The sequence below is a fragment of the Megalopta genalis genome, chromosome 2, assembly GCF_051020955.1.
Source record: "Megalopta genalis isolate 19385.01 chromosome 2, iyMegGena1_principal, whole genome shotgun sequence".
NCBI classification, from domain to species: domain Eukaryota; kingdom Metazoa; phylum Arthropoda; class Insecta; order Hymenoptera; family Halictidae; genus Megalopta; species Megalopta genalis.
Window position 1 is genome coordinate 30292987 of NC_135014.1, and position 24255 is coordinate 30317241.

General features: G+C 36.2%; 1 protein-coding gene across 4 annotated transcripts in view; it reads left to right on the forward strand.

Moving 5' to 3' along the window:
* The window catches only part of prage (RNA exonuclease prage), a 52541-nt gene that overhangs the window by 5796 nt on the left and 22490 nt on the right, over positions 1 to 24255 (forward strand). For 2 of the 4 annotated variants that reach the window (XM_033486671.2, XM_033486670.2), the window contains exon 2: positions 18365 to 18610. In XM_033486671.2, coding sequence (XP_033342562.2) covers positions 18365 to 18610 — 246 coding nt within the window. The other 2 variants (XM_076519086.1, XM_076519087.1) reach the window with 2 other exon arrangements.

A 24255-nucleotide genomic window follows, 5' to 3' on the forward strand; every position in this document is an offset into this window, starting at 1 on the left:
GTGACGGAAAAGTGATCATCCCCGAGGCACGTTGCTCAAATACGTCGCTGAAAGATTTTCAAACGAACGTTCGATCGGCTCGCGTGCAAATCGGAGCTTTCGCAAAAGCAAGCGCGTATTGCTTCATTCGTGGTCCGGTTAATGCGCGAAGAATTGGCGGGAAATTACGGTTTCGCGAACACGTCGACCGTCCCCCGCGTTCGCACTATTACCGGCCGGAAGAGTCATGTTCGAACCAGATGTTGTGTATTCCTGAATATAGAAAAGATGTACTCCTACGCCGGCTATTCTAATTTTAAATATATAAATAATTATAAATGTATCAATAATTATAAATATATAAATAATTTTAAATATATCAATAATTATAAATATATCAATAATTATAAATATATCAATAATTTTAAATATATCAATAATTATAAATATATCAATAATTATAAATATATCAATAATTATAAATATATCAATAATTTTAAATATATCAATAATTATAAATATTCTTCATTTTCTCGTATCGTTAATAGAACGACGCTCTATACTGTGTGCATTTTTCCACGGTAACATGCAGTTACAAATAATTGTAACTGGCCAACTGTGTTTGCTCGAGCGAGCTCGAAATATAAAAGTAGCGCGTCGGTGGGATACGGAATGGTTTTGCGGCGTGGTGAAAAGAATAGATAGAGGTAAGTGTGGAGGGGGCAACGAAAGGTACGGGGTGGATCAAAGAAGACAAAGAGGGAAGCACAGCTGCGTACCGGACACAATATTTCGTGTACCGGAAATACACAGTTTTCTTTTTTTCTTTTTGCTTTTCGAGAAGATTGAACGGTCGGCGTTCGATTTTTGCCGGACGTTTCGAAAACGTTTCAATCGGATGACTTTGTATCACTTTGAAAATTACGTACGGTAGAATATATCGCGCACACCCTCTTCGATTCTCGAATCTCTGGATCTTGCAATTCATCTAGGAATATTGTTTGTTTAACATTAAACCTACCGCGGTCAAAGTGACCGCTTTCTTATTTTGCAATTCTGCAAAGAGACTCTTTCGTGGAAAACGCTCGAACAAGTTATATTATTGGAGCAAGTTTTATATTGGGTTGGCAACTAAGTAATTGCCGATTTGTTCAATGAAATAAAAAATTTTTTTTACTTGGAACGAAGTTTAATCTGTAATGTATTTTCCATTTTGTTCGACGACCTTTTGCCGTCTCTCTGACAGCTTGAAAATTCCACGCTCGTAGAAGGTCTGATCATTTTCGGCCAAAAACTGAGTTAAGTGAGATTTTACAGCGTCATCATCGTTAAAAGTTTTACCACGAAGGGAGTCGTCCAGGGATCGAAATAAGTGGTAATCCGATGGCGCGAGATCAGGGCTATACGGTGGGTGTAACATCGATTCCCAACCAATATCCATGAATTTTTGCCGAGTGGACAAAGACGTGTGCGGCCTAGCATTGTCCTGCTGGAAAATGACACCTTTACGATCGACCAATTCTGGTCGCTTTTCCTTGACCGCTGCATTCAATCTGTCCAGTTGCTAACATTCACGGATAATAAAAAATAACATAATAATAATAATAATAATAATTTTATAATATAACATTTACGGATATCATAAAAATGGGAGTGAGAGACATCTATAACCGAAATCGGCAATTACTTAGTTGCCAACCCAATAATAAGGACTTTACAAATTCCAAATAAATTCGGACTTCTCACTTTCGTGAAGCAGTACGTGCCAGTTAGTATTATTACTGCTCGGTAGGTTCGGCGTTAATAAAGAGGACAAATAAAGATACCAATGTCAGAGCGTAGGCTTCGAATGTTGCATGTGGGAATAGATATATCTCGCGATCGGTGGGAATTTTTCGAGATCACAGCGTGAAAGCCGCAATCTTGAACCTGGGAACTCGTACGAAAAGTTTCGCTGCTCGCACGCGATTATCAAGCGTGTCGATCGCGAACAGAAAACGTGACCGTCGCTCGCTAAAATCTTCGTCGCCATGACAATGAATATTACTTTGCTAGAAGAAACAAACCGTCTTGTCGTCGCACGGGTAGTTTTCTGTTTCGCGCGCGCGCGTGTGTGTATTCGGCGTAAAGCGGCGGGGAGAGGGAATGCGCGCGAGCGCACGCGCGCACACACGAAACAGACACCCTTGCGTATAAATAAACCGACGACGCGTGTGTATTTATACGCGCGTCTCGCGTGCGTACACGTGTACTTACGAGGAGAAACGCTCTCAGGGCCGTACACCGGACAAACACGCGGGAAGAATGGACAATCGCGAGACGACCATACGGATCCATCGAGGTCTCTTTACTAACCCTGACAAAAAGTGATCCATCAAAATCGTTAACGTCGCCGCCGAACAAATGGTTCGCCTCGACTCGTGTGCCGCACTGCGAATAAACTAATTTGTATAAATAAATAAAGTATAAATATATATATAAATATAATAAATATAGTATAATAAATATAATATATATATAATATAATAAATATAATAAACATAGTATAATAAATATAATATATATATAATATAATAAATATAATAAATATAGTATAATAAATATAATATATATATAATATAATAAATATAATAAATAAAGTATAAATAAATAAACGCCTTGCCGACGGAACGAATAAATAATTTCGTTTAAAGGAGGATCCGTTCGTTCGATCACATGTATGTAGAATTTCTGTTGGGAACGATATACAAGGTGGAAGGAAACGGCCGAACGTGTTTTATGTTCGTCCTTAATTTTACACACGACTCGCATTAGAATACCGGGGCCTTATCGAATTCGAAATTAGACGGCGAGAGGCGACCGAGGTTTGTTAATTCACTTCCGCGAACTCGGATCTTTTCGTTGATTCTGTCACGTTGGAACGTGCGAGGAATGTTTCTTCCAATGAGCAGTGTAACAAATAAAATATCGATCAAAATGCTGTTACTGATTTTGTCGGCGAATGTTGCGATTATATTTTCGAGAATCATTGACATCGGATGACTCCGGAGGTTGGGAGTTTCCGTGCCGGTCTGCCGAGCGATATAAATTTGTCGCAGTGCGCTACATTTTCCGGGCTAGTGCGGCAAACCACGTCCCTGAAAACGCAAGACACGCATCGCGAATAGTGCACTGACCGAGCGCGGCCAATTATTTCTATTTGTCTATTAATTTCCCTTTTTCCGCGATAACGGGAAAAAAAAGGCAAAGCGATATCTAGGAAGGAAAGAGAAACGCCAGGGGAACCACATTTAGTGTCATTTTATTTCCAGTCGCTAGTTGTATAATTGCACAAAATGAATTTCCTCGTTGAAGGCTCGTCTACCTGCACGCACAACGATACTGGGCTGCCGCGTATACAATATAATTCGCAATAAAATTCGCATTTGTATGGTTATAGATTTTTATTTATTTAACACGTTGAATGCCACGGGGGTCACCGGTGACCGGCACTTAACTTGGCGGTGACGCCATGGGGGCCACCGGTGACCGGCGCGCCCAAATTGATAGGAATTGTTGATTATTTGCTTGGAAATAATTAAAGGCAGAGTTTTAGGTAAAAGTATATTTATTGAACACACGGAAACGCAAGATCTATTGGGTTGGCAACTAAGTAATTGCCGATTTGTTCAGTGAAATAAAAAATTCTTTTTTACTTGGAATGAAGTTCGATCTGTAATGTATTTTCCATTTTGTTCGATGACCTCTTGCCGTCTCTCTGACAACTTGAAAATTCCACGCTCGCAGAAAGTCTGACCCTTTTCGGCCAAAAACTGAGTTAAGTGAGATTCGCGAAGTGACCGCTTTCTTATTTTGCAATTTTGCGAAGTTCCGAGACTCTTTCGTGGAAAACGCTCGAACAAGTTATATTATTGGAGCAAGTTTTATATTGGGTTGGCGACTAAGTAATTGCCGATTTGTTTAATGAAACAAAAAATTTTTCTTTACTTGGAACGAAGTTTAATCTGTAATGTATTTTCCATTTTATTCGACGACCTTTTGCCGTCTCTCTGACAACTTGAAAATTTCACGCTCGCAGAAAGTCTGATCCTTTTCGGCCAAAAACTGAGTTAAGTGAGATTTTACAGCGTCATCGTCGTTAAAAGTTTTACCACGAAGGGAGTCGTCCAGGGATCGAAACAAGTGGTAATCCGATGGCGCGAGATCAGGGCTATACGGTGGGTGTAACATCAATTCCCAACCAATATCCATCAATTTTTGCCGAGTGGACAAAGACGTGTGCGGCCTAGCATTGTCCTGCTGGAAAATGACACCTTTACGATCGACCAATTCTGGTCGCTTTTCCTTGACCGCTGCATTCAATCTGTCCAGTTGCTAACATTCACGGATAATAAAAAATAACATAATAATAATAATAATAATAATTTTATAATATAACAGTTACGGATGTCATAAAAATGGGAGTGAGAGCGCATCTATAACTGAAATTGGCAATTACTTAGTTGCCAACCCAATATATCAACAAAGTTTTATTTTTTTTAAATGAATATTTCTTCTCTATATTTGATACAAAAATTTTCAGTAAAAAATTTCTCTTCGTCTGAAAAAACAGTCTCGGCTTGGCGGTGTGTAAACTGCCTTGACCGCTGCATTCAATTTGTCCAGTTGCTAACATTCACGGATAATAAAAAAAAAATAATAATAATAATTTTGTAATATATATAACATTTACGGATATCATAAAAATGGGAGTGAGAGCGCATCTATAACTGAAATCGACAACCCAAGTTGCCAACCCAATAATGTACAGGCTTGCTCGTAAGAGCTTAGAGACAACGAGTGTACTCGTAAGCTGCTCGCAGACGACTAACTGAGAAAACCGCGGGAGACACGCAAACTGTGGGTCGGAAAATCCTTAGCGGTCATAAATCACCGGTCCGCTCTCGCACCGCGTGTAACGGACTTTCGAGTCAAAATTTGCTCGACTCGAGTCGACGCGCGTTTAGCGCGCACGTGCCCTGCAGATGGGCCGCAAGGGCCCAAGGGTCTTACCTGAAAAACGGACAAGGCCGTAAAACATACGAAGTACCCATTTTCAATAGCATCGAAAATGCCAGACATTTACAGAAATACATGTACTTTAAAACAAGTGTCAATATCTAAAATCTTGTATTATTACCACCGTCGATTCAAACAGTGACCCCTGTACGCAATTATCATGTCAAACATGGTTGTACACTGTAACTTATTTATTGCAGATAATATTTCAACGTTATCTGTATTACATAAAAGAAAATTCATCGTGGCGCCACGGAGAATTTCTGTAAAACCGGCGTGGCATTCAACTTGTTAAGGATTACAATTTTTTACAAATTGTAAATAAAAGTCTCGAGAATGAAGGTTTCGTTCGGTACGGTGGAAATGCGTTGTCCCTTACATAATAAGTATAATATTCAAAAAAATAAATTTATTATATTTTTAATCTCCAAAATTAATGTTTTATTTAAACTATTTTTTGAAAATTATAAATAAATTTAATTTTTAATTTATTTATTAGATTTTGGTTAATATTAATTTTATAGTATAATATATATATATATATATAATATAATAATAATAATGTATAATAATATATTTAATAATAATATCATTATATTTATATTATTATATTATATAATATTATATATTATTATATTTATATTATTAATCATTATATTTATTATATTATATTATTATATTATTATTATGAATTATTTATACATTTATAAATAATTAATAATAATATTATAACGTATAATATAATCCAGTTCAGAAGGGGTTAGGAGTTCGTGATACTTTGATAAATCTCTCATCACGATATTATCATGAAAACGGTCAAAAACATGTAAGCCCGGTAGCAGTCGTGTTGTTAGGATGAGATCGTCATTTAAAAAAAAAACGAAGATAACTTATCGTATGCTCGGAACAACTGAGATAGCTGTACGATACTATTATTTTGAGTTTCCTTCGTTCCGTGTTCGATACGATACTTTAATGCCAGCTCGTAGCGACGCAGAGAAACGATAGGAAAAATTTCGGTCGCGGAAACCTTATTTCACTGTCCCCATCTTTGAAATAATACGCGCATAATATGCGCACACTTGCATACAGTTATTCTCATTAATATTCGCACACCTTCTAAAACGCGATAATTTGTTTGAAAACCGGACTATATGATTTGAATATTGTTCAGACGATAAAGGAGCTACTCTAGACGCGGTGACTAAACTACTTCGTTACGATTTTTGCTATTACTTAGTGGAACAAAAGAAAAGAAAATATTCTCGTGTTCACGCGAATTATTTCACGTATATTATTTAAATGTACGTGTATTTTAGTTACACGTGCATTAATACAGTTTTATCTCAGTTCGTGTAATTTTTAGAACATCGCGATATTAATTTATGGTTCGAGGATATAACTTATGTTTTTAAGAAATGAGCACGATGTTTTCTTAACATATAACGTACAAACGTAATGTTTCTTTTTAAACATATATAACATATGCTCATTGAATAAATTTTGTTAATAAAAATTATGTTTTAATATTTTTATAGTTTATATTATATATTATAGTATTATATATTGTAGTATTATAGTTATAGTATTTGTTATAGTATTATATATAATACTATATATAATATATATTTTTATTATATATATTATATATTATATTTTATTATATATATTATATATTATATTTTATTATATTATATTATATTATTATATATATTATATTATATATTATATTTTATTATATTATATTATATTATTATATATATTATTATTATATATAATACTATAATAGATATATATTACAGTATTATATATATATTATTAATAGTTTATACTATTTATATATGAAATAGTTTATATACTTAAACCTCGATGCTCTAAAAATCACATTAATTTAAATAAAAATGTATAAATGTACGTGTAAGGAAATACACGTGAATTAATACATTTTTATTTAAACATACATGAAACAACTCATAGGTACACGTGTCCTTATTATAACACGTACTTCGGTACGTGTGTACACGTATATTTTTAATACACGTTCAGAGAGCCGTGATTTCTAATTACAACCGTTTTCGTCAGAACGCAAATAACAGTTAATCAATCGGTGTAAGCACACCATGCGTCGATGCACTAATCGCCGTAAACGTAAACGCGACTACATCGTTCAACCGCCGGTCCCGTTTTATTTGGATGTTTACCTTGCTGTATTGTATCCGTAGAACTGGGTTGAGGTTAGGTCCATTTTTTATTCTTTCCTTCTACCGTCGACGACAACTTAACACTAACCGTACCGGGCGATATAAAAAAGTGACTCGTCCGTGTTGCCTTGTACAAATTACAGCATTGAATTTATCCTTTCAATATTTGAGCCGTTTATTTTGAAAGTGGCATAAGTCACTTTTATATATATATATAATATATTATATATTTATATATATATATAATATTTATATATTTATATATATATTTATATATTTATATTTATATTTATATTTATATTTATATTTATATTTATATTTATATTTATATTTATATTTATATTTATATTTATATTTATATTTATATTTATATATTTATATTTATATATTTATATTTATATATATATAATATATATAATATATATATATATATAAAAGTGACTTATGCGAGTTAATGGTAACACTAATTACAATTGAACGGTATCTTTCCATTTATATATATAAAAAAGTGACTTATGCCACCTATATATATATATAAATGGAAAGATACCGTTCAATTGTAATTAGTGTTACCATTAACTCGATTTTCTTGAAAAAGTGACTTATGCCACTTTCAAAATAGACGGCTCATTTATGTTGACACATGTTGGAATGAATTTTATCGAATGATTTCTGGCGGATGTTGTCATTATAACTTTAATAACTCCAGAGTAAGAATTGTCGAATCGGTCATTTTACCAGTTAGCTTTGGCGGCTCAATCAATACCGTGATTCTTTTCTAATTTTATTTTTATAACAATGCAAACAACTTCGATGCAGGATTGGCCTCAAAATATTCTGAATATCTTGAAATTTGAGAATATAATATACAAATTATATAATTTATATATAATTATATATAATATATATTTATTTTTTCTATATATATTTATATAATTTATATAATATATAAATAGCCAATGGTCAATGCTTCTTACACACGACAAGTATATTACTCGTCATGTCGCAAAATATTGCCATTTCTCCATGACGAGTATACTCGTCGAATACAGCTAACTGGTTAACCCATTGACTGCCACGCAAATTTAGCGCTTCTTTTGCCCTGGGTGCCACGGTTTTTATTTCAAAGAAAACATGAAGTTTTACAAAATATAATAATATTAACGCTATGCCGTCCGATGGCACCACGCCGGTGCCATGCAAAAAATGTATACCACTTTGGTGCCATTTTAAAAAAACTGAAATAACATTTGAACTATATTTCTTGGGTATTTATATTTGGGTTATATTGGGTTATATATAATATATTGTTATATATTATATTATATTATATATTATATTGGGTTATATATTGGGTTATATATTATGTTTATATTTATATTTGGGTACTATATTTGAACTATATTTCTTATTTCTCCAAAAGGTAGCAAACTAACTATAATATCATGCTTATTTAACTAGGAATTAAGTACGAAAATTCTTGGATGACATATCTTCATTTTAGGAATTTATATTAACGCCATGTACTCGAAATTTTTGTTTAAAATCTAAAATTTCCAAGCTATCATGCCGGCGTCGAACAAAAGAATCATATCTAACATCTGCGGACGGCATAGTATTAAGTTACTGATATAATATTTATAGTATTTATAGTATTACTTTATAGTATTTTTTATATATACATATATAATTATATAATAATAATATATAATATAATATAATAATTATATAGTAATAATATATAATATATTATAATAATTATATAATAATAATATATAATATATAATAATAATTATATAATAATAATATATAATATAATATAATAATTATATAATAATAATATATAATATAATATAATAATTATATAGTAATAATATATAATATAATATAATAATTATATAATAATAATATATAATATAATATAATAATTATATAATATATATATATAGCATTTACAGTATCTTTTTTTATTGATAATATGTTCTAATAGCTCCTAACTCAAATAGCCATTTTTAGTTAATCTAAACTTGCAGCACCCACTACGAGATATCTGTAATAGCTGGCAGTTTTTGTACAGACGCTTACCACGAGATATCTCGTAGTTGCCAGTCAATGTGTTTCACCTGCGATGGTACGGTCAGGTGTGAAATTTTGTCCCATGAATCACAACGTCCGACAAAAACAGTCCGGCTATTTAGAAAAAAGGTATGCTGTATGCTAAAAAGGTATGCCATTGTACCAGGGTGTAAAGCTTAATCATTATTACGGTAATTATATTACTACGGTTATTTTATTACTACGGTTATTTTGTTCGTGCATCGGGATTTCCGGGCCGCGTTTGGCAACTCGCGTATTATTCAGTTTTATTGCCGAATTATGTGTCATCTGTCGGTGTGTTTGCGTTGACAATTTCGGTATTGCATACCTGGGAAAGAAAGGGACTCGTTGCGACTCGATCAGCTGGCGAGGAATCCGCGCCATTAACCCTTTCGATACTACGAGCCACTATAGTGGCCCTCCATAAGATGCCATCGAGGTACTACGAGCCACTATAGTGGCCCTCCATAAGATGCCATCGAGGTACTAAGGGCCACTATAGTGGCCCTCCATAAGTTCGATCGTTTGTAGCGAATAAAGTCAGTGCTTATTGCAGAAAGCTAATTCACCTTATTTTTCATTCAACAACGGATAATAGATATGCCTTATTTTTTTCAATTTTGTTTAACTTCATTTGGATTAACCCTTTTGCTACGGGCAGGTTCTCCGCTGCGGTACCCCCGCAACGATCGGCGTCTTGTAGCGTGCAGCGATGTCGCAGCGCGCCGTCCAGCAGAAGTACCGCGGCGGAAAATCCGCCCGTAGCGAAAGGGTTAAGGGTGCGAGATTCCACAGGTACCGAATGAAACAAATAATGAATTCCCCCGAACCGTTATCGAAACCTTCAATAGAATAGTGGAGATGATTACTTCGAGGTGAACAATTGCTGCACCTTCGCTTTGTATTCGGGAATAATTATCTGTGTACGTTTACCAAAGGCACAACAATTGGTCGTACACAACGGTACATTTTACATCTCTTCATTCTCCTATCTCCGCCGAGAGACGTTTTCGATAGAGAACGTAAAAAAAGCCGCGAGCGATCTCTTCGTGCTAACGAAACGAAAATTCGTCGGACGGAACGCAATGATTTATTTGCTCGAATATTAATTGGGAACGTATCTGCGCGCATCGTCAAACAAAGATAAAAGAAGCGGTATTAAACAAGGCTCCGCCGGCCTTGATGAATTTCATGAACATCAAATAAACTCATCTTATCTTGATATTGCTGAAATAACAAGCAAAACCTTGTGGCTCGGCGTTCGTGCCTCCGGGACGTTGTTGAAAGCCACTCTCGATTGTCGTCATTTTTTTCGTTTCCTGATAGAGCGTTGCACTTTTTTTCTTTATCATTCCAAACAATGTACAATAAAAATAATCTTCGGCAAACGTTAAGGATAGTCATGGTCTGAGCGGTCTCCTCGCAGCCGTCAAGGCCACCCGTTCTGTCGTCACGGGCAAGAATGATCCTCGTTTTTTGTTTATGCTGTGGTAATTAGCGAATCATCGTGAACACGTATCACCCTTTTTTTTCCCCCCCGCGCGGTGTTACATCGATGTATTTGTTGTGTTACCACATGACGAAGAAACATCGTCGAAGCCGCACTATCATCGATTGCATAATCGGTAACCATTATCATTCGACTGAGATCTCGGACACAGATAGGGAAAACGGTAACGAATGCGATAAACGATATTTTGTATAATGTTATTCCGACGGATAATGCGTTACCAATTCGAATAGTCCGAAATAAACTATTGGGTTGGCCAATTTGTTCAAGGAAATAACAAATTTTTCTTTACTTGGAACGAAGTTCAATCTGTAATGTATTTTCCATTTTGTTCGACGACCTTTCGCCGTCTCTCTGACAGCTTGAAAATTCCACGCTCGCAGAAAGTCTGACCCTTTTCGCCAAAAACTGAGTTAAGTGAGATTCGCGAAGTGACCGCTTTCTTATTTGCAATTCTGCAAAGTTCCGAGACTCTTTCGTGAAAACGCTCGAACAAGTTATATTATTGGAGCAAGTTTTATATTGGGTTGGCAACTAAGTAATTGCCGATTTGTTCATGAAATAAAAAATTTCTTTTTTACTTGGAAGGAAGTTTAATCTGTAATGTATTTTCCATTTTGTTCGATGACCTTTTGCCATCTCTCTGACAACTTGAAAATTCCACGCTCGTAGAAAGTCTGATCCTTTTCGGCCAAAAACTGAGTTAAGTGAGATTTTACAGCGTCATCGTCGTTAAAAGTTTTACCACGAAGGGAGTTGTCCAGGGATCGAAACAAGTGGTAATCCGATGGTGCGAGATCAGGACTATATGGCGGGTGTAACATCAATTCCCAACCAATATCCATCAATTTTTGCCGAGTGGACAAAGATGTGTGTGGCCTAGCATTGTCCTGCTGGAAAATGACACCTTTACGATCGACCAATTCTGGTCGCTTTTCCTTGACCGCTGCATTCAATCTGTCCAGTTGCTAACATTCACGGATAATAAAAAATAACATAATAATATTAATAATAATAATTTTATAATATAACAGTTACGGATATCATAAAAATGGGAGTGAGAGCGCATCTATAACTGAAATCGGCAATTACTTAGTTGCCAACCCAATATATCAACGAAGTTTTATTTTTAAAAATGAATATTTCTTCTCTATATTTGATACAAAAATTTTCAGTAAAAAATTTCTCTTCGTCTGAAAAACAGTCTGGGCTTGGCGGTGTGTAAACCGCCTTGACCGCTGCATCCAATTTGTCCAGTTGCTAACATTCACGGATAATAAAAAAAAAATAATAATAATAATTTTATAATATATATAACATTTACGGATATTATAAAAATGGGAGTGAGAGCGCATCTATAACTGAAATCGGCAATTACTTAGTTGCCAACCCAATACATATTGCACGAACAAATGTCACGAACGAACGGTATTCGGTATAAAGAAGAGCATACACGGCAATAATTAATTTTTTGCTGTTTTCCTTTTTTCCTCAAAGTACGAGGGTCGTCTTGAATTTTTCAACTATAATATGCAATTCAGATTTAATCATGTCATTCGAAGGTGTATTAAATAGAGAAATAAAAATACACAACGATATGCAAGGGAATGAGATGCATGTTTTTATCGAGATATTCTTTAGTCGATTTTTAATGCAAGAAATGTTCCAAACGTTCTCCATTAGAATCAATGCAAGCATATATGTATGCAAGCATTTCTAATTCTGTCAAATTATCTGAATATTTTGATTTAAAAAAGGAAGAAATTAATTATTGTCGTATATTGCCAGATTTTCGTACCAAATAAATTAATTTCGTTCGAAACAATTTTGCTCTACAACATGTTATTTACAAGATAAAGCATACTCGTCGCGCGTAAAAAGTAGCGAAGTAGTGATCATTGGCTATTTAAATTGTAATTTTAGTGAGAACGAAAAGATATTCTCAAATTTCAAGTTGTTCAGAATATTTTCAGACCAGGCTTGGCCAAAATGACTAACGCAAACGATGACTAATGCATAGCAATTTCTTTGCGTTGTCGATTCTAGGCAGGGATGAGGTTATGGCGGCGATCTCTCGACTTCATGAACGCGTCTATACTTGTTGCGCGGCGGAAATTTATTCACATTCGACGGAGCATTTTTCGCCGCTCTTAAGATATTCGATCATGCAATATATATAATGTAATATCTAATATAATATATTATATATATATATATATATATATATATATATATATATATAATATTATTATTATATTTTGTTATACATATAATATATAATATATATTATTAATTATATTATTATATATTATTATATATATATATATATATTATTAATTATATTATTATATATTATTATATATATACATATATATATAAAACACGACGAGCAATTGCAGACAAAATTTTATATATATATATATTATATTATAATTGCAGAGACAAAATTTTATATATATAATATATAAAATTATTATTATATATAAAATTTTGTCAGCAATTGCTCGTCGTGTTTTATTTTTTATTGTTCGAGCACGGTCTGTAACAAAAACAAAACTCGCGACATTCCGTATTCGGACCAGCAATATCGGAACCTACCGGAAACGGTGCCTCTAACGTCGACCATATTCGTCAGCTTCTTCTTCAGCTATACAAATTCAATATGTACGAACTCGAATTTGCAATAATAAATATTGAATCGTTACGGACATCGCGTCGTAAAAAGTAAAATATTGCATCTAGAGAATGGAGAGGTTACTTAAAAATTGAAATATGCGGCGCCGCTGTTGAATCGCGAGACGTAATACATTATCCGCCGAAGACACAGCCATAATTCCTGCGCTGGGCACCGATTACTATCTTATTGTGCACTAGAGATTTCGTTCGAATAAGAAAGAATTCTTTCGCCTCGACGGCCCGTTTTACGAATACACCCTGTATGCATCTGAGAAGAATTAGTTCGAGCTTGGTCTGCATCGAGTCCCACCGTTCCGTTTCCATTGTTCCGCATGGGATAATGTCTTCTGTCCGAGATTACGGTTCGTCACGTCGAACGTCACGCATTCGCGGTCGTCCCTCTTTCTGATTTCTTGGTCTTTTCCTCGGTTAAACAGTGCTATTTGATCACGTAATTCCCCCAGCAACATTTATTCCATTTAATTTACATTAATTCTCCTGACGAGGTAGTATCGTTGTTCATTTTTGTCTCAGATTTTTCGTTTCGCACTTCATTGTCAAAAAAGGAAAAGAAAAAAAAACGAAACCCGAATTTGTCGACGAGACAAATTGCTGCGAAAAAGAAAGTTTTTAAATATTATTACATTGAAGCAAGCAATTTTTTAGAAAAGGGCTAGGGTAAGGAGGAGGAAGGAGAAAGAGAAATATTGCTTGTGATTAGATATGCGCAATATAGTTGGAAAACAAGTATAATTTTATTAGAAAAATATTCCTAATGTTTGAGATAATGCTAATGTTCCATTCAGTATAATAAAATTATACTGATATGCGCAATACATATAGTTGCAAAACAAGTATAATTTTATTATAAAAATATTCCTAATGTTTGAGATAATGCTAATGTTCCATTCAGTATAATAAAATTATACTGATATGCGCAATACATATAGTTGCAAAACAAGTATAATTTTATTAGAAAAATATTCCTAATGTTTGAGATAATGCTAATGTTCTATTCAGTATAACAAAATTATACTGATATGCGCAATACATACAGTTGCAAAACAAGTATAATTTTATTATAAAAATATTCCTAATGTTTGAGATAATGCTAATGTTCCATTCAGTATAATAAAATTATACTGATATGCGCAATACATATAGTTGCAAAACAAGTATAATTTTATTAGAAAAATATTCCTAATGTTTGAGATAATGCTAATGTTCTATTCAGTATAACAAAATTATACTGATATGCGCAATACATACAGTTGCAAAACAAGTATAATTTTATTAGAAAAATATTCCTAATGTTTGAGATAATGCTAATGTTACATTCAGTATAATAAAATTATAATTATTTTTCAACTACATTGCGCATAATTAATCACACGCAAAATACTTCTCTTTCCCCTTCTCTTCTTCCTCCTCCTTATCCTAGCCTTTTTCTAAAATATTCTAAAAAGTATTTAAAAATATAATAAAATAATAAAATATTCTAATTCTAAAATGTTGCTTGCTAAAACTTGATACTACAGACACATACTGGATGGAACATCAGCATTATCTCAAACATTAGGAATATTTATTCTCCTTCCTCCTCCTCATCCTAGCCCTTCTCTAAAATATTCTAAAAAATATTTTTAAAAATATAATAAAATAAAATATTCTAATTCTAAAATATTGCTTGCTAAAACTTGATACTACAGACATACTGAATGGAACATCAGCATTATCTCAAACATTAGGAATATTTTTTCTCCTTCCTGCTCCTTACCCTAGCCCTTTTCTAAAAAATTGCTTGTGTCAATGTAATAACGTCTAAAAACCTTCTTTCTCGCAGCAAAAGCGTCGACAAATTTGGGTTCTGTTTTTTAAAAATAATTTTTTTAATAATTTAAATAATTAATAATTTTTTTGATAATAAAATGCGAAACGAAAAATCTGAGAAAAATGACTAGCGATACTAAAGACATACTGAATGGAACATTAGCATTGTCTCAAACATTAGGAATATTTTTACGTCTAATTCATGATAGTTCTCTCATTCGTATAATTATCGTGCCTTGCTCAAGCGAGGTCCGCCGAGAAAAATGTAGGAAAACAGATGCGGCTATTCCACCTGACATTCTTTACAGCGTATTGTTCTCCTGCGGTCCCAAAAATGCGGCAGGCAATAGGGGTGGTAGTTTTGCAAGTATCATAAAAAAGAGTGGGAGAGACTGCGAGCAGAAATGAGGAGGAGCTAGAGGGACGCTTTCCTCTCCCCCCACCACCATAACGGCGGATTTCTTGCGAACAAGGCGCCGTAAACAGAACTCGAAACCGGTTACAATGCCTTCTAGTTGAAAAGAAGGGCTTCCGTGATTGCGCGGCGGAGAGGGGATAGGCGAAGGCAGTGGGGGGAAAAAAGGTTTAGTTTCGGTGGTTGACCAATCGGTCATCCTCAAAACAGTTTATTACCTGTACCTGTTGCGCAGGTCAAGGAAGCTATAAAAGGGCGAGTACTCGGCTCGGTTGGCATTAGTGCATTTAGAGTCGTCCGAAAGCTTTCTGCTTATATTCACTTGTTCTCTGCTAGTGTTAACTTCGTTTCTGCTTGTGTCAAACATTTCTTGGTTCTGCTGTGATCTTGGTGTTAAGGTGTTACATTCTACACACAGCAATACATACGAGTGTATACAGTGTCAGTGTGCCGATTGGAAGATTTTCGTTTGTAAGTGTTCTCTATTTCATTCGCTTGAATCTCTCTCTTATGTCTATCGTACGGCGTGCAAGATTCGAACGACCGCGTTCAAACCTCGACCGGGATCCTGTGACGTAGTACGGTCGGTCACGTGCGCCGCCGCGTCGTGTGCCCGCGCACTCTGTTTTTCTAGCGTTGTTTTGCTTCCCTCTCGTGGCGATAAGGTTAGGTGCATTCGCTGCGACGACGACGACGACGATATACGTGGAAAAAAAACGTTGCCCCGAACGTAAACACCAGGCAGTAGCTACGCGAATACAATGCGACGAGGTTGCGTCTCTCGATGGCTCTCGGTGTCTATCTTTCTCTCATCGTAAATAGATTCCTCGCGGAGGGGACTCCATAGGTCCTACGTGGCTGGCAGTGGTGCGTACACGTGACGAGTGCATACCGTTCAGTTGGATTCGAATTCGTGCGTTCCCGCAAACCGATTTTCCGAGCGCGAATTTTCGCGACTTCCGTCGTCGGCGGAGCCGTCGTCGTCGTTAGAGCCACGAAAGTCGGAACATGTTCGACTTTCTTCGAGGAGTCTGGATTAATTCGAGTCATAATTTTCTTGGAAATTACGAGGTGCATAAAATACTGGCCCGGTTAGATATCGCAAAATTTCCCCAACACAACGCAAAATTTCCGGAAACACGGTAAAAAAAGCTCGCGATTCCTGTTTTCGATAACAATCGCTGACGCAGTTTACGCGCTGTTTTTGTTTACTCGTGCCGCCGCCATGTTCGATTACGCACGCGCGTAGAGCGCGTTCCGGTGATTCACCGACTTCAACCCTTTGCACTCGAAGGTATTTTGACTGTAAAAATATAATCATTATTTTAACTTATAGTATCTTGTTATCTTGTTATCTCTTGTAATATCAATGCATATGAAATTGTCTCTTGGGACTCTTGAATTTTTCAAATTCAAACTTTGTTTATATAAAAATTATCTTAAAACAACAAACTTTAGCGGTGCCCCGGTGCTATTTTAACTGTAAATATAAAATCATTATTTTATATAACAAAATGCATTTTGAATTAACTGTAAATATAGAATCATTATTTTAACTTGTAGTATCTTTATTTTATAGAAGAAAATGCATTTTATGCTTATGAAATTGTCTCTTGGGACTCTTGAATTTTTTAAATTCAAACTTCGTTCGTATACAAAAATTATCTTAAAACGTGATGTAACAAATTTTAGCGGTCCTCTGAGTCACCACTCGAGTGCAAAGGGTTAAGCAATTAGGGTACCCGCATTACACCCCGTTCACACTGTACGTACAACAACATCTCAATACTATAGCAACGTCTCAAACTGTTTAGTCAGCAATGTAGGATCTCCAAAATATTAAAACGTGACCGACAGAGTGAAATTCGAGTAGACAAGGGACAGAGTGTTCCTCGTGTCCCCTCGCAAGATCTTGTTACTTCGTGAAACCGTACAGGCTGTTTCATAAAATGTTTCCACCGTAAAAATATCGACGATTCAAAAACCGATTCTAAACGCGTTTCATGGCGCGCGGCCATCGAGAATCTCTTCAGATATCACAGTGTGCACCGTACGCATTAGGCTGATGCAATGCTCAACGGGTATGAGCCTTACGAGAGTCAGATACGAGAACAGGCCCTTATTTATTGAAACAACACCGCGAAAAAATCGGCGCGTTCACCTTTCGGTTTGCTTTCTATTGTTCTTAGCCGGCGGCCGGTTCGAATCGTGCTTGATATACAGAGTGTCCCGGAAATAGCAGGTTCCTGAGATCATTCGAAGCAACCTTTTCCTTTGCAAAAATGTTCTCCGAGGCTTCGTTAACGAGTTATTAACGAAAAAACACTGACCAATAAGCGGCGAGCTCGGCTGGCGCGCGGCGGCCCAGCCAACGAGCGCACGGAGCCCAGTTCCCCTCGTTGGCTCGGCCGTCTCGCGTCAAACGATCTCGCCTCCGATTGGGTCACTGTTTTTCGTGAATAACTCGCGAACGAAGCCGCGGATCGCATTTTCGCTAAGGAAAAAGTTGCTTCAAATCACCTGAGGAATCTCCTACTTTCGGATTGCGAGAGATTTTTGGGACAGCCTGTATGTAAATGGTGTGTTCTCTGTTCGTAGATGCTGGGGATTCGGAAAAAGTGAAATTCGAGGACCCTCGAGAGTCGACGAGCGGATCGGCCGGAGCTGCGACCACGGGTGGAGGTGGAACCGGCAGCAACAAACGCGCCAAGAACAAGAAGAGACGCGAGGCGCAGCAGGAGTTCACGCATTCCTGGATGGTTGGTGCGTTGAAGGGTCACACAGCCCCCGTCCTCGACATGAGTTTCTCGAGCAACGGGAAATTCCTCGCAAGCTGTGCCGAAGGTATGTAGAATCGAGCAAGAATAATATAATCGAATGACGATCGATCGCGAAGCTATCCATCCCGACGTGGAACGCGCATTATTTAACCCTTTATCAATCAGTGTTGCCTACTTTTTGGCCACCGCTCTTCGAGTTTGCGTTCAAATAGAAACGAAGTCGAGGAAAATGACGATATGTATGATGGATACCTTCGCGAAGCGGTCGCGTATCGCAGAGAGGTGTTGCTCCAAGCGAGTTCTCTATCAGCGACAATAGCATTTTTTTTCTTTTTTTCTTTTTTTGTTCCGCGCTGGATTTCTGCGCCCGAGTTTTATCGCCGCGCGCGCGCGCGCGCGCCTGGATATGAAATAGTACCTCGAGATAAACCGAGCAAACACTAGAGAACGATCGTGTCCCGATGAAAGATTAATTTTTCCGTCGGTTATCAAGCCGGCGCGCGTCTTCTTTATATTCGATAAACTCGCCATCTCGGCCGTTTGTTGTTCGAACGCGGAACGAGCCTGATAAATGTATTGCGCAACGCGATACGCGATCGACGATAAACATTATTTCTCGATCGGGGACGGGTCATGGGGGGATACTGTAGCGTTGAATAGGCGCCGGTCAAATTTCGAATCTACTCCGAGAGGAACGATTGAAAGGGAATTTTCGAAGGGACGGACGATTTTTTCGATTTTTCGGGATGTTGTGGGAACACTTCCACGACCGCGCTGGAAAGCTCGAAAATTTCCATAAAATTAAAATATTTCATTCGGTTAAACCAAAATTATGAAGCAAACTTATGTGGCATCGATGACATATCTTAATTTTAGGAATTTATATTACCGCCATCTTCGAAATTTGTTTGTTTAAAATCGAAAATTTCCAAGCTATTATGCCGGGGTCGAACAAAAGAATCGTGATCTAAGATCTGCGGTCGGCATAGTGTTAAGTTACTGATATAATATTTATAGTATTTATAGTATTACTTTATACAGTATTTTATATATATATATATATAAATTATTATAATATCTATATATTAATATATATATTATAATATAATATATGATATATAATTATATATAGCATTTATAGTATTATATATATATATATATATATATATATATAAATTATTATATCTATATATTAATATATATATTATAATATAATATATGATATATAATTATATATAGCATTTATAGTATTATATATATATATATATATATATATATATATATATATATATATAAATTATTATAATATCTATATATTAATATATATATATTATAATATAATATATGATATATAATTATATATAGCATTTATAGTATTTTTTTATTGATAATATGTTCTCTACACTATATATAGCCAACCTATAGCCAACCTACTTAGCCAACCGAACGGGGAGATCTACCCGTTTTAAATTCGGTCGGTTGACGATCGAATGGATGATTAATCAAAAATGAACGGGGTGTAATACGCGTATACCCTAATCGCTTAACCCTGTGCACTCGAGTGGTGACTCAGAGGCACCGCTAAAATTTGTTACATCACGTTTTAAGATAATTCATATATACGAACAAAGTTTGAATGAAAAAAATTCAAGAGACCCAAGAGACAATTTCATACGCATAAAATGCATTTTCTTCTATAAAATAAAGATACTACAAGTTAAAATAATGATTTTATATTTACAGTTAAAATAGCACCGAGGCACCGCTTCACTTCTTCGCTTCTTCAGCATTCCGTACCTCTTGCAAATCTTAATAAAATTAGGCAATGATTTTTAATTTTTGATCAATCATCCATTCGATCGTCAACCGACTGAATTTAAAACGGGTAGATTTCCCCGTTCGGTTGGCCAAGTGTTAACACTATGCCGTCCGCAGATCTTAGATACGATTCTTTTGTTCGACGCCGGCATGATAGCTTGGAAATTTTAGATTTTAAACAAAAATTTCGAGTATATGGCGTTAATATAAATTCCTAAAATTAAGATATGTCATCCAAGAACTTTCGTACTTAATTCTTAGTCGAATAAGCACAATGCTGTAGTTAGTTCGCCGCCTTTTAACACCCAAGAGATATAGTTCAAATGTCATTTCAGTTTTTTAAAATGCCACCGAAACGGTACCATCGGCATACAACAGATAATTTTCGCATGGCACCCTGGCGCGGTGCCACCGGAGCGGCATAGTGTTTGGATCGTTGCAACTGAAAAAGATTCTTTCGTAGAAAGTACTCGAATAAATTTCTATACCGCGGCGCATATTATAATAAAAATGCGGGAACAGGACTAAAATATATCCAGCCCCGCCGTTCTTATGAAACAACATAAATTTTCCAATTTTCATGGCCGGGTAGGTTTAGCGTTAATGAAACTGAAACGGGAAAGTTCAAATTTATCGCGGCGTTTTAACGTCTCGGTAAAATTCGGTTCGTTCAAGTGTATCGCAGTAAAAATGAATTTTCGAAACTAGTCAAAATTTTAGCTTCGCCCGTGCCGGTATACGACACCACGCGGCGGCGTATGGACGCGTTAACACGTTCCGTGCCGAGCTTTTTTTACTCGAATCTTCACACTTTGATATTTTACTAAAACTCGATGTATTGCGTGCAATTATTCATTCTCGTACACATAACAACGTAACAAAAACTTATCAACGCCCATTCTTGCGGTGGAAATTGATTCTTCGGTTCTAAATTTCTTGTAAACAATTTGTTCAGTTCACTAAGTAAACATGCAAGCGTGTACCATCGATGGTACACGTGGCACGGAACGTGTTAACACGTACACGTGTACGCCCCACGCTGAACTTTCCGTTCAAGCCATTTGGTATTATCATTGTAAAATGAAGAATTTTTTAAAAATTCATTATGCAGTCAATTATGGACATCTTAATACTATTGCTGATGCCCTCATTTAATCGTGGGGCGTATACGCCCCACGCGGCGTGATGGGCAATTTTTCTTTACTGTAACTTGTTTTAACTGCATTTCTCTTATTCCGATCAGTCATTTATTCGCGTGTCGTTGACACAATACTTACTGCTTCACTGAAGCTGGGATTGATTTATAGTTCTATAGTACTGTAAAAGTTGTAACATTCTGCGATAGTTGTGTGGATAAACCACACTTATGTTTGCCATGTTTTAACAAAGTTCATCGTAACATCCCTTTGTAATCGCATACAAACTTGAATTTAACTAAAATGTTATATTTTAAACTAATATAGGCATGATAAAAAAAATTATACGTGAGGATGCAACTCGCTTGGCATAATAATGATCAGCCAGGTATTTGTTAAAGTAATTCCTAGAAAAATAAATTTATTGGTTCGCTGTGTTATGCATGTTAAACTATACAACCTTTCCTTGATAATTATGATTTTTGCACTATTTTAATTATTGTGAAGCATACGCCAGAAACAAAATAATACAAATGTAAAATGGGCGCGTATGCGCCCCACGCTTTACATTTGTATTATTTTGTTTCTGGCGTATGCTTTACAATAATTAAAATAGTGCAAAAATCATAATTATCAAGGAAAGGTTGTATAGTTTAACATGCATAACACAGCGAACCAATAAATTTATTTTTCTAGGAATTACTTTAACAAATACCTGGCTGATCATTATTATGCCAAGCGAGTTGCATCCTCACATATAATTTTTTTTAACGGAAAGTCTTCAAAAAACGGTCTGGCAGGGAACGTGTTAACAATTCGATAGTAGCAAGAGGAAGCGTCGGAATCATATCATTCGTTTATCGCGAACGGGAATGTCCTTTAAATTAGGCGACATATTTATTCAGGGGTTATCTGTCGATCGCCGCGCAGAGACGGTCCGCGCAAGAATCGCCGTTGTTGCGCGAGAAAAGCGATAAAAAAGCTTGACCCTGTCTCCGATGGAGCAGCTCCAAGAAGAAGATGATTCCTCCTCGGAATATTTTCCCTTCTCCTCTTCGCAGGTCGTTCGAACTCCCTTGGAGCGCAGTTACACCTTCGGCGAAACGATATATTTCTTCCTTCCGGCGAGGAAAGCCTATCTGCTTTCGTTGCCAGCTGTTTCCCGCTTGCTTCGGTTTCTTTCTGCACCTTCTCGTACTTGTTGCAAGTCGTGCGTCGCTTTACCGTAGGCCGTGTTTCGTCGGGAACGCAGCTTTTTAACGCATTCAGTGGCCACGATCGACCACTGAAATTCCTACAAAATCGAAGCGATTTGATTAATCGAACCGAAAGTAGAAAGTTAAACAATTTATCGTAGTGGATGATATTTATGGTAAAATAATGTAGTAATTATAAAATTATGGTAATGGTAAAATTGATCGTAGTAGTAACTCCTTCGCATTCGAAACATTCTAGTCAAACTCGGTTTCTTCGAATATGTTACAATGAAAGTGAATTTTCAATTGGTCAAAAATTAGTGTCACACCCATATTTGATCGACGTGGCGCTGAACGTGTTAAAGAAAAGAGCGTGTTAAAAGCTGGTGGCACGCGAGCGTCAAATCGACGGAGCAGCATCGAGCATCCTTTCTCGCGTTCCATTGGTAAAAAAAACAGAAAAATAGAAAAACCAAGAAGAGACAACCAAAGTCCGTCGATTTGACGCTCGCGTGCCTCCAGGTTGGATACGAATCGTTTCCGAGCACGTTCATTTTCCTACGAAGGAATTCGGAATAATTTAATTCAGCATTCTGGACGGCCGGTCATAGAATATTAATCGACTCGTTTGCAACCGATTCTCTTCTTTCGTTGGCGCCGCGGCACCGTGGCCGCGCGAAATATTGCACAGCTAGTGGAAGATCGCGTTTTAAACCACTGTGCGACGCATCAGTGACAATAACCGATCTCTCTTTCTCCGCTTTAGCTCGTTACCGCGACGATTTACGGCTTCTCGCGTGGTCGTGATTATGCTCGCGGTCGTAACGTGACTATCTCTCTCGCGCGAGCGTATAACGAGGGCGCGGCTGTATATCGAGCAGAGCAGCAGCAGCTGCAACGCAGCCGGATAGCTTTTGCAGAAGGAACTTCGAAATCAGCAATTTAATTGTCGTCTTTTTGAATTTCAATTTTAATTTCAATTTCAACTTCTTTTCTCGTTTTCCTGTGAAAAGATAGTGATTTAGCTTCTCTTTGTACTCGAGCAATTATACAAAAAGAAACTTCACCGTAACGCACACAAGTTAATCAATTCGGGTATCTTCGTGTCTTGGTATCTTTCTTTTTCATTTCTTCCGGCTTTCGTGTTTTTTTCCCATTTTATTTTTCTTCACGTTTTATAGCATTCTTTTGTACCTTCTATTGTCACTAATGGGTTTTAACCCTTAACGATGGTAGACGCTTGCATGTTTACTTAGTGAACTGAACAAATTGCTTACAAGAAATTTAGAACCGAAGAATCAATTTCCACCGCAAGAATGGGCGTTGATAAGTTTTTGTTACGTTGTTATGTGTACGAGAATGAATAATTGCACGTAATACATCAAGTTTTAGTAAAATATCAAAGTGTGAAGATTCGAGGAAAAAAAGCTCGGCACGGAACGTGTTAACGGTCCGACGCCGCCATACACGCGGCAGAAATGAATAAAACCGTAAAATCTGGCAGGAATTATTGGAAGAATAGGAAGAATAGGAAGAAATGTTTCGAACGAACGGTATTC